Source organism: Gigantopelta aegis, chromosome 4 (assembly GCF_016097555.1).
Source record: "Gigantopelta aegis isolate Gae_Host chromosome 4, Gae_host_genome, whole genome shotgun sequence".
In the NCBI taxonomy this organism is placed as follows: Eukaryota; Metazoa; Mollusca; class Gastropoda; order Neomphalida; family Peltospiridae; genus Gigantopelta; species Gigantopelta aegis.
The window spans coordinates 75035667-75052937 of NC_054702.1; the positions used below are offsets into that span (position 1 = coordinate 75035667).

The 17271-nt window shown below is 41.0% G+C and overlaps 2 protein-coding genes across 6 annotated transcripts in view; one reads left to right on the forward strand and one right to left on the reverse strand.

The window, feature by feature from the left end:
* Nucleotides 1-1149: 1149 nt before the first annotated feature.
* Nucleotides 1150-7671, reverse strand: LOC121371927 (neuronal acetylcholine receptor subunit alpha-6-like). The gene is made up of 3 exons (XM_041498172.1): nucleotides 7429-7671; nucleotides 1855-2027; nucleotides 1150-1379 (listed from the first exon to the last, which is right to left on the reverse strand). Exons 1-3 carry the CDS (start codon nucleotides 7481-7483, stop codon nucleotides 1221-1223), a joined length of 387 nt encoding a protein of 128 aa, XP_041354106.1. The 5' UTR covers nucleotides 7484-7671; the 3' UTR covers nucleotides 1150-1220.
* Nucleotides 7672-10127: 2456 nt separating this feature from the next.
* Nucleotides 10128-17271, forward strand: part of LOC121371091 (BPTI/Kunitz domain-containing protein 4-like) — a 13768-nt gene continuing 6624 nt past the window's right edge. The window contains exons 1-4 of one of the 5 annotated variants that reach the window (XM_041496730.1): nucleotides 10128-10265; nucleotides 10827-10941; nucleotides 12917-13053; nucleotides 13553-13637. In XM_041496730.1, the coding sequence (XP_041352664.1) occupies nucleotides 10875-10941; nucleotides 12917-13053; nucleotides 13553-13637 (289 nt within the window). In that variant the 5' untranslated portion in view covers nucleotides 10128-10265; nucleotides 10827-10874. The remainder of the gene's footprint in view (nucleotides 10266-10826; nucleotides 10942-12916; nucleotides 13054-13552; nucleotides 13638-17271) is intronic. The other 4 variants (XM_041496732.1, XM_041496734.1, XM_041496731.1 and 1 more) reach the window with 4 other exon arrangements.

Sequence of the window (17271 nt, forward strand, 5' to 3'; positions counted from 1 at the left end):
TGACTTTATTCAAATTTTAGATTGTGAAGTTTTTAATTTGACTCAGTATATTATTAATATCAATACTGTTGAATATATTCACTAACCTAGACCAAATAAAATCACAAGCCGGAACCGTGGGCTACTGGATTTGTGGAACCTTGGGCCAGAGGACACTCCAGCTAATTAGATATTTAATCATTGTTCATTGAAATATGTTAAGGTGTCATTGAGCATGCATTATTTTCCTTTTTATTACTTTCTTTGAAAAAGTTTTTATTTTGAAGATCTACATGAATAGTTGTATTAAACCGTGAGTGTATGTGTGCTCTCAACTTGTTTTCATCAATAGGGGATCTGTGCTGCGTTTAGTACGTACACTTTATTGTGAACACACGCTAAGACGCAAACTCCACATGTCCGTCATCCGTACGCATATACGTACACGTAATCCACAGTGCACAGAATAATCGGATACACACACGTGCATGGAAGTCGCATAAATGGAATCTACACAGCACGTTATAGAGCCCTCACGCCAATTTAACAGGGTTGATATTCGCGTGAAAGATAACTGAGTTACAATGGCACAACGTTAACATACATACCTGGCGGGATGTAACTCGGTTAGTCCTGGCTCGGTGGGGGGGGGGGGGGGGGGGGTAGTTCGCGTACATGACTATTTTAGAAAGTTGACTCAAACATTCTTGTTCTATATGTCAAGACCTTCAGAAAACGTTTGGGTAACATTTCCAATGTAAGTATGTTTTCTCAGCAGAGCCCATGTATGGTTTTCGGTTGGCCGCCAAAAGGCTAAAATGACTATACACCTGTATTGTTCTGAGCACTTAATGAAGTTTGGCCAATCTGTGAAACTCTGCTTACAGTATTTGTGGACTGAGAAGCTATTAGACTTTGAGCTACTTTCAAATCGAAAGCGATTTCCTAGTACAATTATGTAAAATATGGTCATTTTGTACCCCTAACCCAGGTTTATGGCAATGAATAATGCTAAAATATAGTTAGTAATACCCAAATAATTGAAATAGATCAAAATTAATCATCTATGTTTGTCAAATAATTATTTATTGCATGAAACTCCAATATCGTCATTATAGCCTTTTGGCGGCCAACCGAAAACCATAACTATATGTCAGAATTACTAAATGTTTGACATACAATACCCGATGATTAATTAATCAATGTTCTCTAGTGGTGTCGTTAAACAAAACCAAACATACTTACCTGTTAAATGGCATAATGTCTGGAGTCCAGATGGAGCTGGCCAGGACAGTTAAGTAGGTCACGTTGGAGTATTTCGTCGGATCCCACTGGAGACGAACATCTCGCCAGTCTTGCCATAACCAATAAAGTACCTCAAGTGTCTCGGTACTCTCGTCCTGCAAATCAAGGAAAGGAATGTCTTACACACCCACGTGTGAGAGAACCCGTTGTAGAACATTTTTGTATCCAACATAGTTGAAGATCACTTTGAAGACTTGTCACTGGCTGCTTCACAGTGATGACCTGATCGCCACAGCCATATCATCCAATAAAATAAGCAATACCGCAATTCATTGCTCTCTAACGTATAAGTTAACCTGCAAATATTTGCCGTGTGAAGCATACGTTAACTATGGAAAAGACGTCGTGAGTACGTGTATGTTTGGATGGATGGATGGATGGACGGATGGATGTGGATGAGAGAGAGAGAGAGAGAGAGAGAGAGAGAGAGAGAGAGAGAGAGAGAGAGAGAGAGTGCATGTATGAAAATATGAATATGTATATGTGTATGTGTATGTGTATATGTACGATGTGTTATGTGTATATGTAAATGCGTCAGTGATAATATTTCTATAGAGAGTTTGTACATACCAGATCTATTAAGTCCAACAGGTGGACGTACACATACACTGTTACAGGCGAGGTGTTGTTCTCGGACGGAAGGATGTTCTTGTTGTAATCGCCAAATAACTCCGGCATCAGCCTGTGTTTGGCCGACAGTTTTGGGTACGTCGTGGCGTCGAGGGCTCCATAAACTGTAAAAACTGTAAAATCAGATAATACAGATTCCATCTCTCCACATACCACGTCCGTCCGTTGTCTAGAGGTTGGATGTAGCACAGTGGTAAAGCATTCGCATGGGTTTACAGGATCTATCGTCCTCGATGACTCGAGTTTATCTCTGTCCCGACCAATGCCACATTTAATTTAGTGACATCAAAAGTTTCTAAATCTCATAATATCTCTCTCCGTCTCTCTCTCTCTCTCTCTCTCTCTCTCTCTCTCTCTCTCTCTCTCTCTCTCTCTCTCTCTCTCTCTCTCTCTCTCATACCATTTTGCTTACATTATTGACTTCTGTACTTCTTGTTCAAACTCGTACCATTTTGCTTAGATCATTGATGTCTGTACTTCTTGTTGAAACTCTTATCATTTTGCTTAGATCATCCTGTACTTCTTGTCTGGGTGCAACACTGTTTTAGCCAAGCCAAGAGGTGAGATTTGAGCATGTCCCAAACTCTGTCCCACCCTCATTTCCTGCTTGTCCCTCCCTTCATGTCCCACCTTCATGTTCCTCCTTCATTGAGGTCCCACCCTCTGTACTGTCTTTCGTGTAAAATTCGTGTCCCACCTTCATGTCCACTTCATGTCCTTCCTTCATATCCCACCTTCATGTCCCACCTTCATGTCCCACTTTCATGTCCCTCCTTTATGTCCCACCTTCATGTCCCTCCTTCATGTCCCATCTTCATGTCCCACTTCCATGTCCCTCCTTCATGACCCACCTTCGTGTCCCTCCTTAGTGTCCCACCTTCGGCATCATGTCCCAACTTCATGTCCCACCCTCATGTCCCACCTTCACATGTTTACCACCTCATGCCACTTCCAGTCCAAGACCCACCTTCGTGTCCCTCTTCGTGTCCAGCTTTCATGTCCCACCTTCGTCCCACCCTGTCCCACCTTCAGCTTCCCATGTCCCACCTTCATGTCCCATGACCCACCCTCCTGTCTCTCGTGTCCAGCTTTCATGTCCCACCTCATGTCCCACCCTCATGTCCCACCTTCATGTCCCACTTTTCATGTCCTTCATGACCCACCTCAGTCCCCTCATGTCATCTCTTCATGACCCACCTTCGTGTCCCTCCTTCGTGTCCCACCTTCGTTCGTGTCCCACTTCCATGTCCCTCCTTCATGACCCACCTTCGTGTCCTCCTTCGGTCCCACCTTCGTGTCCAGCTTTCATGTCCCACCTTCATGTCCCACCCTCATGTCCCACCTTCATGTCCCACTTCCATGTCCATCCTCATGACCCCTTCTCCTTCATGACCCACTTGTCCTTCGTGTCCCACCTTCGTGTCCAGCTTTCATGTCCTTCATGTCTCATGTCCCACCTTCATGTTCATGTCCCTCCTTCATGACCCACCTTAACCTTCGTGACCCACCCTTCGTGTCCCACCTTCATGTCCCACCTCGTGTCCTTCATGTCCCACCTTCATGTCCCACCTTCGTGTCCCTCCTTCATGTCCCACCTTCATGTTTAACCTTCATGTCCCTCCTTCAGGTCCCACCCTCGTGTCTCTCATTCCCACCTTCGTGTCCCACTTTCGTGTCCCACCTTCATGTCCCACATTCGTGTCCCACCTTCATGTTCCACCTTCATGTCCCACCTTCATGTCCTTCCTTCATATCCCACCTTCATGTCCCACCTTCATGTCCCACTTTCATGTCCCTCCTTTATGTCCCACCTTCATGTCCCTCCTTCATGTGACATCTTCATGTCCCACTTCCATGTCCCTCCTTCATGACCCACCTTCGTGTCCCTCCTTCGTGTCCCACCTTCGTGTCCAGCTTTCATGTCCCACCTTCATGTCCCACCCTCATGTCCCACCTTCATGTCCCACTTCCATGTCCATCCTTCATGACCCACCTTCATGTCCCTCCTTCGTGTCCCACGCTCGTGTCCCACTTTCATATCCCACCTTCATGTCCCCCTCATGTCCCACCTTCATGTCCCACTTTCATGTCCCTCCTTCATGTCCCACCTTCTTGTCCCACTTTCATGTCCCTCCTTCATGTCCCACCTTCATGTCCCACTTTCATGTCCCTCCTTTATGTCCCACCTTCATGTCCCTCCTTCATGTGACATCTTCATGTCCCACTTCCATGTCCCTCCTTCATGACCCACCTTCGTGTCCCTCCTTCGTGTCCCACCTTCGTGTCCAGCTTTCATGTCCCACCTTCATGTCCCACCCTCATGTCCCACCTTCATGTCCCACTTCCATGTCCATCCTTCATGACCCACCTTCATGTCCCTCCTTCATGTCCCACGCTCGTGTCCCACTTTCATATCCCACCCTCATGTTCCACCTTCATGTCCCACTTTCATGTCCCTCCTTCATGTCCCACCTTCATGTCCCACTTTCATGTCCCTCCTTCATGTCCCACCTTCATGTCCTTCATGTCCCTCCTTCATGTCCTTCATGTCCCACCTTCATGTCCTGCATGTCCTCATGTCCTTCATGTCTCAACTTCATGTCCTTCATGTCCGTCCTTCATGTCCTTCCTGTCCCACATTCATGTCCCACCTTCATGTCCTTCATGTCCGTCCTTCGTGTCCTTCATGTCCCACCTTCATGTCCCTCCTTCGTGTCCTTCATGTCCCACCTGCATGTCATTCTTGTCCCACCTTCATGTCCTTCATGCCCCTCCTTCATGTCCCACCTTCATGTTCCTCTTTCATGTCCCACCTTCATGTCCCACCTTCATATCCTTCTTCAAGACCCACCTTCATGTCCCACCTTCATGTCAAACCTTCATACCCCACCCTCATGGCCCACCCTGGCTACGACACTGCGTTTAACTAAAACAAACATATGCGTAATTATGATGTATCCTATGATAACTAAGAACAACTGTTGGTATTTTCAGTTAATAGGTTAACAGAATGTAAGGATTCTGGCGCACATATAACAGATATATCGTCATAGATACTTTAGTTTGGGTTATGGTGACACCATGATCAATCGACATCCACGTTTAGACACTGACGTCAACACAGACCAATATCTCGCGTAATAGATCTCAACTGACACACGGGTTTTTTAAAATGGAAAATGTCATTTCCCTTGTTGGCAAGCTGGACTGTTGCTAGTAATGAGAATAACGGATTGGCTTAAGTGTTTGATTATGTATTAGCCTAAGCAGAGAGCTAGTCCTAGCGCCGATTGATTACAATGATCGAGGCGGGCTGATGGCAAACAGCTGAACTTTAAAATTCATCTATTTCAGTGTGCGGCATTCTCCCACCGAATGACAGACCTTATTTATGGGGGTGGGGAATGTGATAAGAAGTAACAGAAGTGGTGGTAGTAGTAGTAGTAGTAGTAGTAGTAGTAGTAGTAGTAGTAGTAGTAGTAGTAGTAGTAGTAGTAGTAGCAGTAGTAGTAGTAGTGATAGTAGTAAGTAGTAGTAAGTAGTAGTATTGTTAGTAGTAGTAGTAGTAGTAAGTAGTAGTAGTAGTCTTAGTAGTAGTAGTAGTAGTAGTAGTAGTAGTAGTATTAGTATTTATAAAACATAATCGAAATTACTCAGTAATTAACCTAGGCATGAAGTAGTATTATCAGTGTAAGCAGTTACAGAAATGATATATGAAAGAAAGAAAGAAAGAAAGAAAGAAAGAAATATTTTATTTAACGACGCACTCAACACATTTTATTTACGGTTATATGGCGTCAGACATATGGTTAAGGACCACACAGATTTTGAGAGGAAACCCGCTGTCGCCACTACATCAAACTATGGCCTTTGTTGAACCAGTTATGGATCACTGGTCGGTGCAAGTGGGTTACACCTACCCAATGAGCCTTGCGGAGCACTCACTCAGGGTTTGGAGTCTGTATCTGGATTAAAAATCCCATGCCTCGACTGGGATCCGAACCCAGTACCTACCAGCCTGTAGACCGATGGCCTAACCACAACGCCACCGAGGCCGGTAAAGTAATTGTTAATATATGAAACTTGTGGCAATATTATTATTTAATTTGCTACCATGTTGTTTGGCTCGTGTGTGTGAATTTTCGCTGTGTTTGTCGTGCACAGGGACATTACATTTTACAATGGTGACAGGATCATTTCCGATGTATTTCAGAGTGAATGCAAATTGGACGAGTCGTGATAATCGAAAGATCTCAGAATCGTCTTAGTTTATGTCTCTTGTGCGAAATTCTTCAAAACCGAATAATGAAAACAGTGTAATTTGGTTGTAAATATTTATAACTCGGATAAAACAAAATTCAATATTCTGCTTTCACCAATCGCTGATCGCGAGTTTGCAGTCGTTCTGCATATAGCTCTTGTAGTTTGCCAGGTTTTTGCTAACTCTGTCGCGTCTATGATGTGGACAAATTGCAAGTGTCTCCTGAAAAAAACCGCCTAAGAGTAAACACCAATTTTTACAATGATAAGACTCGAATCCTAAAATTAGTCCAGTGTAATTAAAAAGATATTTACAAACGATAATTATATTCAGTGCATTTGTGGGCATTATAATGTTTGTAGTAACTTGGTTATGATATGGAGTTTTGCCTACAACGCTTTTTTAAAAGTAAAAATGTATTGTTTCTTTCAACAGCTAGACAAAACTGAAGTAAGTGAATTCCGAGCACATTTAAAACATTATTATAACGCATTGATCCGACATAATGGTGGTGTCTTCAAACACGTGCAGCTGTACGTTACATGTACAGACCATCACACATGTTTTTAAAGTGAAAACACTACGGTTTATATTTTACGTTTTTGATAATTGCAAACAAACATTACTTAGATATTTTTATTATTATTATTACTCATTTTCATACATTTGAAGTGTTTCTGGACATTCTGGTCTTTCTAATACAACGAAATGTAATTTTTATATTATAAAAACGAGCGTATCTCTGAGTACGGTTACGGTAATCGAGCTCTAGTGTATGTGTGATGGTATTACCTCGTGTTAGTGACGGGATTTAGCTCAGACGGCTGAGTGCTCGCTTGAGGTGCTTGCGTTGCAACTGGGTTTTTTCTCGTTCCAACCAGTGCAACACGACTGGTCAAAGGCCGTGGTATGTGCTTTCCTCTCTGTGGCAAATCATATGTAAAAGATTCCTTGCTGCATTAGGAAAAATGTAGCGGGTTTCCTCTGATGACTACGCGTCAGAATTACCAAATGTTTGACATCCAATAGCCGATGCTCCAGTGGTGTCGTTAAACAAAAGAAACGTTTTCCCTCTCGTGTCAATATCACAGACTCTGGTGTCTCTTCATTCCAGGTATATTACACATTCATTTATTTCAGTATTCAGCTCATTGTTATGACGTAAATTAATATATATATCCGGTTCATTTCTTTAAAATAACAAAACATCTGTTCCCTTTATAAATGTACTGTATTGCAAAACAAAAACTCACCCAATGACGTAACGAAGAAATATAAAGTGCAGACACTTGCTGTGATAAATGGCATGGCAGTGTCTTTGTAAGGTTTACGTCTATGTCGGCACCATATATTCAGTGGGCGTGTACACGATGTTGTGTTGTCCTGACACGATGTCAAGCTTGAAGACTGTAAGGCGAGATGGAAGTGTGTAACTGTATAGCATGTTATAGACTAACACCGATACATTGAAACGTTATCAGTTCTGGACAAGTCATTTCGTCGTCTTCGTTGGTAATTGATACTCGAATCAGCCAACATTTCTTTTTCAAAACGGATACCACAATCAAGTATACCGGTCTTTAAAACGCCACCTAACGCTTGTGGTTATTTTATCAATGTATTAGTCATTATATTAATTAATGTACTGCGTCTGCGTCCAATTCATAAATTCATAAATGTGTTAATCAAACACATTGACAAAAACCGTGTTTGCGGTTTAGTTAGAAGATGCACATGCAGGTTTTAAACTGCACCACACAAGTTTGCAAAACAATTTGTAGCCAAATTGATATTTCAGATAGCCAAAGAATTTTATTTACTCGTATTTGATTTTCTCGGCCTTTAGGAAATTTAATAATGAAATACTTTATCCAAATATATTAATCTAATTCGCGTTTGGTGATTTGACGCACGACAGCGTAAACCCTATATGTAGCACCATAGCAAATAGTATCTCAGAGGGTCGCAGTTCGAAGTACACCCAACTATAACCAGTGGCGGATCCAAAAAATCCATTTAGGGGTGGGGGCAGAATGCCAATGGAGGTTTGGACAGGATCGTAAAAAAATTTAATATATAATAAAAATTATAACTGTCGCAAAATTGAGTGTTGGGGGCGGGCCCCTGGGCCACCCTCTCCCACCTAGATCCGCCTCTGATAACACTACCAGTCCTGCCATTGGAGATATATGTGACAGTGTTTGTTGTTATCATTAAATGTTGTTTGGTCTGACTGTAAATTCCCGTAATTTCATTTAAACTAGTGCCAGTGTACCAGCTACTACTGTATTTGAAACAGGCACGGAGTCCTACTAGGATAGTCAAAGACGCTTCCCGTTATGTCCGAAACGAGCAGCTTAAGCCCCAATTGTTTTTCTAATTGACTTTAAGGCTGAGGGGTATTAGTATTTATGAAGACTGAAAGGTTACGAGTGTCAGTTTTAGCAACATGTTTCTACTGTCGTCCATGCCCTTTGATTTTCTAATATAGCCATCCTGCACATGCACATGCGAACTTGCATGTCATTAAAATATAAAAAGTTTGTTTTGTTTAACGACACCACTAGAGCTCATTGATTAATTATTGGCTATTGGATGTCAAACATTTGGTAATTCTGACACGTAGTCATCAGAGGAAACCCGCTACATTGTTCGTACTGCACCAAGGGATCTTTTATATGCACTTTCCCACAGACAGGAAAACACATGTATACCACGGCCTTTGACCAGTGATGGTGCACTGGTTGGAACGAGAAAAAACCCAATCAGTTGAATTTTAACCAAATTAAAATATGAAATCAGTAAGTTAGAAATGAATAACACGTGGGTGTATCAAAATGGTTTTCTCGATATACATGTACATCTCATTTTTATTACTATACTGATTCTAATATCATTCATTCATTTGTAGTTATTTTCTTTCTTTTTTCCAATTACAATTCAAGCACGCTGTCCTGGGCACACATACCTCACCTAAATGGGCTGTCTCTCCAAGACAGTGGATTAGTGGTTAGCTGTTAGTGAGAGAGAAGTCGGTGTAGTTGCCTTTGACATACCCATTGAGTCGTTAAACTCGCTCTGGGTAAGAGCCGGTACCGTGGTGCGAACTCGGTACCTACCAGCGCTATGTCCGATGGCTTAACACGACACCACCAAGACCGGTTACTAATACCGTTTCCCTCTTGTATTTTGTTTTTAGAACTGTAGCTCATTTATGATTAAGATAAAATGTTTTACTTTTAAGTAATATGATTTTTTTTAATAATAATAATAATAATAATAAAGCATCCTTGCTACTATTTCCGAGAATCACAAATATGCTCGTCAGCGCTCTCAAATAAAGATCGTTGTGTTCTGTCATTGAGAAGGGTATCCAATTAAGAAGAGAGGCGATTCATGTATACCGATAATCGATTGTAATCATTTTTATCTTATAGATATTTGCATAGGTTAAAAGACAAAACAAAGACAAACAATAACAATGATATTATTACTGAAATACCCTGGAAACAACACCATTATTTATTTGTAGTTTAATGTTTCGATGCACGCTTTTTATGCATTTCTCTGACGTAGATATCATTACATATTAAGATACTTTAATACATAAATTGCATTACATACAATTTTTATATCCGGCCAAACTCGAAGACAGAGTGCCATTCTCTTTACTTCCCATCTGTCTTCGGTCGCCAAAAGAAAACCAAACACAACTGTTATATCTGATGGGAACTGGAACAAAAAACAAATCAGTAAACACAGAATAATTCAACTAATTTATGTGCCATGTAGATGACGTAGACAATGTCTTAAATTAACGCGGCCCGGTTACAAGTCGTTTTACCTGTCAGGTAAATGCGGACTAGCATTCTTTTCGTGACTCTTGTTTTTGTGCACTTCGCTCGCTCAGCTTGTTTACTTCCTTATTAACGTCAGCTAAAGAAGAATAGGCTTCTGTTTATGACTTATATTACGTAGCAGTTGGCCGCTACGTGCCCGATTACATCCGTATTCGCGTCTTAGGCGGGGTATAAGTAAGAAAGCACACGTCTGTTTTGCTAGAAAAATCTCAACTGTTGTTGTCTGACGGGTAAGTAATTTCCAATTTAATTTTTAAATGTAAAGTAAAACGTATGTTGAACATCAGTAGTTATTTCTACATTAGTTTATTATCATTATTATTTTTTATTATTTTATTTTTTTGTATGCAATTTTATCACTGTGCCTTGTGCTTGAAACCCATAGGCTCCTATGGGTTGCCTGCAAAAACAAAAAAACGAAAGTACAACAATTTTGTGCCAAAAAAAACATCCGTTAGTTTATTAGGAATTTACACATCGGGAAAACAATATTTTTTATACACACATCTGCATCAATATGCCACACACATATAAATATACATACACATGTGTACGCACGCACATACACACATTTACATTTATACCCACGTGCACACACGCGCGAACTCGCGCACACGCACACACACACACACACACACACACACAGACAGACGCACAAGACACACATGCTAAGATAACAATATAGTAATGATCTGGCAAACAGCTATATACAATATACTCAACCAACTCCTTTGACTCTGGCACATTTAATAATTCCCATTCCTACTATTTAACTGTTTAAATTAACACAGTGTAGGTTACGTGAAAGGGAACAGAAAGAAAAGTAAAACACCTGCATCATGAAGACTGCAGTTCTTCTGCTGTCCACGTTGTTGGGTCTATTAGCAACAATTAGCAGTGCTCAAGGTAAGTGAAATATATATATATATATATATATATATATATATATATATATATATATAATACACACACACTAGTGATTTGAGCGATCAAAAAAATTTCCTGTATCATATATATATATACTCAAAAGAATTTAAGGGTCAAAAATTTATAACCAAATAAGTTTCAGAGTGTATTAGATTGATGATGTAAACTACACCAAACATTTAATTTATTGTTCCATATTTACAAAAACCCACAAATAAACGTCACTGTATACAAGAAAGTCACATGACATGCTGTCAAAGTTGAAGGTTGTCAAACATGGATTTTACACATTAGAACATTCGTTTAATAGTGTGTGAATCCACCCCTGGCGCGAATACACTCGACACATCGTTGCCTCATGCTGTTGATCAGACGTCTGAAGAACTCTTGGGGAATGGCCTGCCACTCTGCCATAAGAAGTTGACCCAGATCATGAAGGTTGGCCGGAGGGGCATGGTTATCCCGAACTCTCCTGCCTAATTCGTCCCAGGCGTGCTCTATTGGGGCCAAGTCAGGCGAATATGCTGGTCAATCCATCCTGGCGATACCTTGTTGTCTGAGAAAGTCCGTTACCACTCTGGCGCGGTGGGGTCTGGCATTGTCATCCTGCAGAACTGCCCCGCCGCCAATCTGCTGAAGGCCTGGGAGAACCAACGGCCGGATAATCTCATTCAGATAGCGGATTCCATTCAGATTGCCATCCACCACATAGAGGGGGGTCCTGTGGTGGATAGAGATGCCGCCCCACACCATGACGCTGCCACCACCGAACCGGTGACGTTGTCTAACGTTAACGTCAGCGAAGCGCTCCCCAGGACGTCTGTAGACACGAACCAGACCGTCGTTGAACTGGAGACTAAACCTGGACTCATCAGTGAACATCACTCGACCCCACTGAACACGTTGCCACCGCAGATGAAGTGTGCACCAGTGACGTCTGGCCGTTCTGTGACGTGGTAGGAGTGGTGGTCGAACAGCCTGGCGACGGCAGCGTAGATTATTGGCTCTCAGACGATTGCGTATGGTTTGATCAGACACTCGAGTTCCAGTCGCAGTCCGCAGATTGTCACGTAATCAGCGTGCAGTGGTTGTGCGTTGACGTAGAGCCATATTGGTGATGTAGCGGTCATCTCTATTTGTAGTGCTTCGGGGTCTTCCCGAACGTGGACGATTTCGAACAGAATTCGTTGCTTGGTACCGTTGCCACAGTCGGCCAACGACACTCTGACTGACACCAAGTCTCAGAGCAACATTTCTTTGCGTATTGCCATCCTGAAGCCAAATAATAGCCCTTCCTCGATCGTCGATAGTCAGTTGACGTCGTACCATTGTCGAATTTGGAGTGTGCACCGTACACGAACGCAAGCTCCAATTATACGGAAATTCAGCATTGGGAACATGGAATACACATGCAAAGCGTGCAAATGAAGCGCTTTGTGAAAAAGCAAGTTATGGGCACTTAGCAGACCTTTCGCTTTCGCCCTAATTTACGTGCAAATGTAAGCATGTTTTCGCCATTAGAACTAGTCGACAGTGTCAATGACAGTGGATTTTAATTCATTTATGGGTTGCTTAGACCCACTTTCGTCAAAATGGAACAATACCATGCGTGACATTATGGTCTAGCTAATATAATTAACATTCAGAAAATAATGTCGAAAATATCGTCTGACCCTTAAATTCTTTTGAGTAGTATATATACAAGACAGTGTATAAGAGACGTTTAAGTAAACCCTGAATATAGTTGTTCCTGTTTTTTCATAATATATCTCTCTCTCTCTCTCTCTCTCTCTCTCTCTCTCTCTCTCTCTCTGTTGTGTGTGTGTGTGTGTGTGTGTGTGTGTGCCCCAATTTGACTCTTACTACGCCCATGATCATATAGTATCCATTTAATTTTAGTTCCAAAAATACTTGTTCACTTACGTATATTAGTTTTCTTTTTAATTGTTTCGAGGTTCTTTTCCAGGTAAAAAGATTGGAGCAGCGATAGGAATGCGACCCCCGCGGATCCAGTGTATGATGTACTGTCCCCATGGTTTTGATTTGACTAAATCCTGTAAGTGTCTGCCGCCTCCCATCAGTCCATGCGCGGTAAGTCATATTTATAAACCTCATCATAACACAGTCATGAAAGCGAGTTATTCTCTCCTTTTTTCTCTCTTGTTTTAATCGCATCACTATTAAAACCATGTTGTCATACCAGAACTGTTCACAAGTTGATAAAGGCAGGGGAGTTATCTCCCTTCCTTAAAAAGTTTTGTTTTATTCAAATGAAAATCAATCATCGTTGACACCAAAATTCTAGTCTAACTAGTAGGTCAGCCCAGTTGCACTTATATGTTTGGCAGTGCTGACTTACTAACTTTAGAATATACTAATCATGGTTTTAAATTATTTTTATATTTTAACATTTGGTTTTAACCTCGTGAGATCCACAGTAGGAGAATTGCAAGACGATTTTAAGTGGATCGCGGGTTAGAAACCTGAAACGCTGGGTTTGTCTCGGGTCTGTCTTAGAAAAGTACCTGCTTCCTCAAGATGTGTGTATCCAGATACTATGTAATACAACTGTATTTATACTCTGTTTTAGGCTATGCTCTGTGGGCCAGGGATGAAATGTGTTCCAAGAGGTAACCGTGGAGTTTGTGTGCCCCGCATAAATGTCGGGGGAAAAGGTGCGTAAATGTTAGAATACACACATAAACACACACACACGCACAGAGAGAGAGAGAGAGAGAGAGAGAGAGAGAGAGAGAGAGAGAGAGAGAGAGAGAGAGAGAGAGAGAGAGAGAGAGAGAGAGAGAGAGAGAGACAGACATCTGCGCGCGCGCATACACACGTACACACCTGACACATCTGCACACGCACGCGCACACACAAAAACACACACATGCATACACACACACAAAAAAACACCAAAAAATATATATACGAAACTTATCCACAAGACAATCCCTTATGTGTTCACAATGCATGTGGATAGGTTAGGTATCAATACTGTAGTGAGATTATGCATATAAATCATGATACTGCAGTTAGATTAGGCGTATAAATCATGAAACTGCAGTGAGATTAAGCGCATAGATCATGAAACTGCAGTCAGATTAGGCGTATAAATCATGAAACAGTGAGATTAAGCGCATAGATCATGATACTGCAATCAGATCAGGCGTATAAATCATGAAACTGCAGTGAGATTAAGCGCATAGATCATGAAACTGCAGTGAGATTAAGCGCATAGATCATGATACTGCAGTGAGATTAAGCGCATAGATCGTGATACTGCAGTGAGATTACGCGTATAGATCATGAAACTGCAGTGAGATTAAGTGCATAGATCATGATACTGCAGTCAGATTAGGCGTATAAATCATGATACTGCAGTGAGATTATGCGTATAGATCATGATACTGCAGTGAGATTAAGCGCATAGATCATGATACTGCAGTGAGATAGCACGTATAGATCATGATACTGCAGTGAGATTAGGCGTATAAATCAAGATAGTGCAGTGAGATTACACGTATAGCTCATGATACTGCAGTGAGATAACACGTATAGATCATGATACTGCAGTGAGATAACACGTATAGATCATGATACTGCAGTGAGATAACACGTATAGATCATAATACTGCAGTGAGATTACACGTATAGATCATGATACTGCAGTGAGATAACACGTATAGATCATAATACTGCAGTGAGATTACACGTATAGATCATAATACTGCAGTGAGATAACACGTATAGATCATGATACTGCAGTGAGATTACGCATATAGATCATGATACTGTAGTGAGATTATGTGTATAGATCATGATACCGCAGTGGGATTACGTGTATAGATCATGATACTGCAGTGAGATTACATGTATAGATCATGATACTGCAGTGAGATTACGTGTATAAATCATAATACTGCAGTGAGATTACGTGTATAAATCATAAATACTGCAGTAAGATTACGCGTATAGATCATGATACTGCAGTGAGATTACGCATATAGATCATGACACTGCAGGGATATTATGTGTATAGATCATGATACAGCAGTGGGATTACGTGTATAGATCATGATACTGCAGTGAGATTATGAATATAAATCATGATACTGCAGTGAGATTACGCGTATAAATCATGATACTGCAGTGATATTATGCATATAAATCATGATACTGCAGAGAGATTACGTGTATAGATCATCGACACTGCAGTGAGATTGCGTGTATAAATCATGATACTGTAGTAATACTACGCATATAAATCATGATTCTGCAGTAAGATTACGCCTATAGATAATCGACACTGCAGTGAGATTACGTCTATAGATAATCGACACTGCAGTGAGATTACGCCTACAGATAATCGACACTGCAGTGAGATTACGCCTATAGATAATCGACACTGCAATGAGATTACGCCTATAGATAATCGACACTGCAGTGAGATTACGCTTATAGATAATCGACACTGCAGTTAGATTGCGCGTAAAATCATCGTTACAGTAGTGACATTACGCGTATTAATCACCGTTACTATAGCCAGGTGATGCGTATAAACAGTGTCGCTATAGTATAAAATTATAGTTAAAATGGTCACATTACGAGAAGTTTTCTAAAAACTAACCATTCATTTAATGAATACGTTAGTTAACCTATCTCATTTATTAAGTCCCAGATTTCATTCATTCACATTTCGTAATTATATACGCTTATGTAATCCGTAATGTATATATCGTAAAAACTTAATTTCAATGCCAAGTAAAGGGTTTCATATATATATATATATGAAACCCTTTACTTGGCATATATATATATCGTGGTTAGGCCATCGGTCAACAGGCTGGTAGGTACTGGGTTCGGATCTCAGTCGATGGGATTTTTAATCCAGATACCGACTCCAAACCCTGAGTGAGTGCTCCGCAAGGCTCAATGGGTAGGTGTAAACCACTTGCACCGCCCAGTGATCCATAAATGGATCAACAAAGGCCATGGTTTGTGCTAAAAGATCCCTTGCTGCTAATTGGAAAGAGTAGCCCATTAAGTGGCGACAGCGGGTTTCCTCTCAAAATCTGTGTGATCCTTAACCGTATGTCTGACGCCATATAACCGTAAATAAAATGTGTAGAGTGCGTCGTTAAATATAACATTTCTTTCTTTTTTCTTTCATATATATATATATATGTGTGTGTGTGTGTATGTGCGTGCGTGCGTGCGTGCGTGCGTGCGTGCGGTTACCTACCTACAATTCAGCTTCGATCACTCTTCGGTTTGTTTGCAATAAAAGACATATCTGATGTGTACGTATACTCGTTTCTTGCCCACTAAACTGAATTAGCCAGCTTGTGTACGGTGTTAGATAACTCTGTTTGACCCTAGGAATAGATGATTTATAAATACGTCTGACGTCATAACTCGTGTTTTACGACGATTCACGTTATAACACATTGTTTTTCTCAGAATTCTGTTGAATTACTTATTACCTAGTTGCCATTTTACGTTGGATCATTGTAAACCTCGGCCCTCACAAAAACATTGGAACTGCCTTATCTATACCCCAAAACGGTGATAGAATCTATTCAGATTAACCCCACATTGAGTCAAAAATCAGCCAAGAGAAATTGTTTACAGTACACCCGATAGGCAAAAAATAAGAGAATGGATTTATAATGTTATTTAAATTGTGTAATAAATCATGGTGTTTGCAAGAACAAATAACGATACTAATGACTTTTATTTTTAATGACATTGATTAGACAGGTCGTTGTTCAGTCCGCGACCATCGGAAGTGACCTTCCTGACCCCTGAAGAGGTCACGAGCCCCAGTTTTAAATCTGTGTAGTTGAACCATTTGAGACTCCGTTTTGGACATGGTCTAGCTACGTTATGTACACGTAAATTAGATTTCCCGTGACAGAATTATTCCGGCTGTACATCAGTCGAGTTCCACCAAGCTGTGGTAGATCTCTACACCTGGGGCGAGACGTCGCCCCGTGCTAACACGCTCACCTGATGCTCGGTCTGTCTGGGATCGATCCCCGTCGGTGGCCCATTGGTCTAGTACTCGTTCCAGCTAATGCACTACGATTGGTATATCAAAGGCCGTTTATGTGCTATCCTGTATGTGGGATAGTGCATATAAAAGATCACTTGCTACTAATGGGAAAATGTAGCGGGTTTCCTCTCTAAGATTATATTTAAAAATTATTAAATGTTTGACATCCAATAGTCGATGATAAGTAAATCAATATGCTCTAGTTAAACAAACCAAACTTTATCTCTACCCCTATACATAGCATCAGGGAA

Coding starts and splice junctions, on each gene's coding strand:
- LOC121371927 (XM_041498172.1), bottom strand. CDS start 7,483: ATGCCATTTATCACAGCAAGTGTCTGCACTTTATATTTCTTCGTTACG. Junction 2,028..7,428: donor TTTCTTCGTTACGTCATTGG/GTGAGTTTTTGT, acceptor CTGATTTTACAG/TTTTTACAGTTTATGGAGCC. Junction 1,380..1,854: donor TGTTGGACTTAATAGATCTG/GTATGTACAAAC, acceptor CTTGATTTGCAG/GACGAGAGTACCGAGACACT.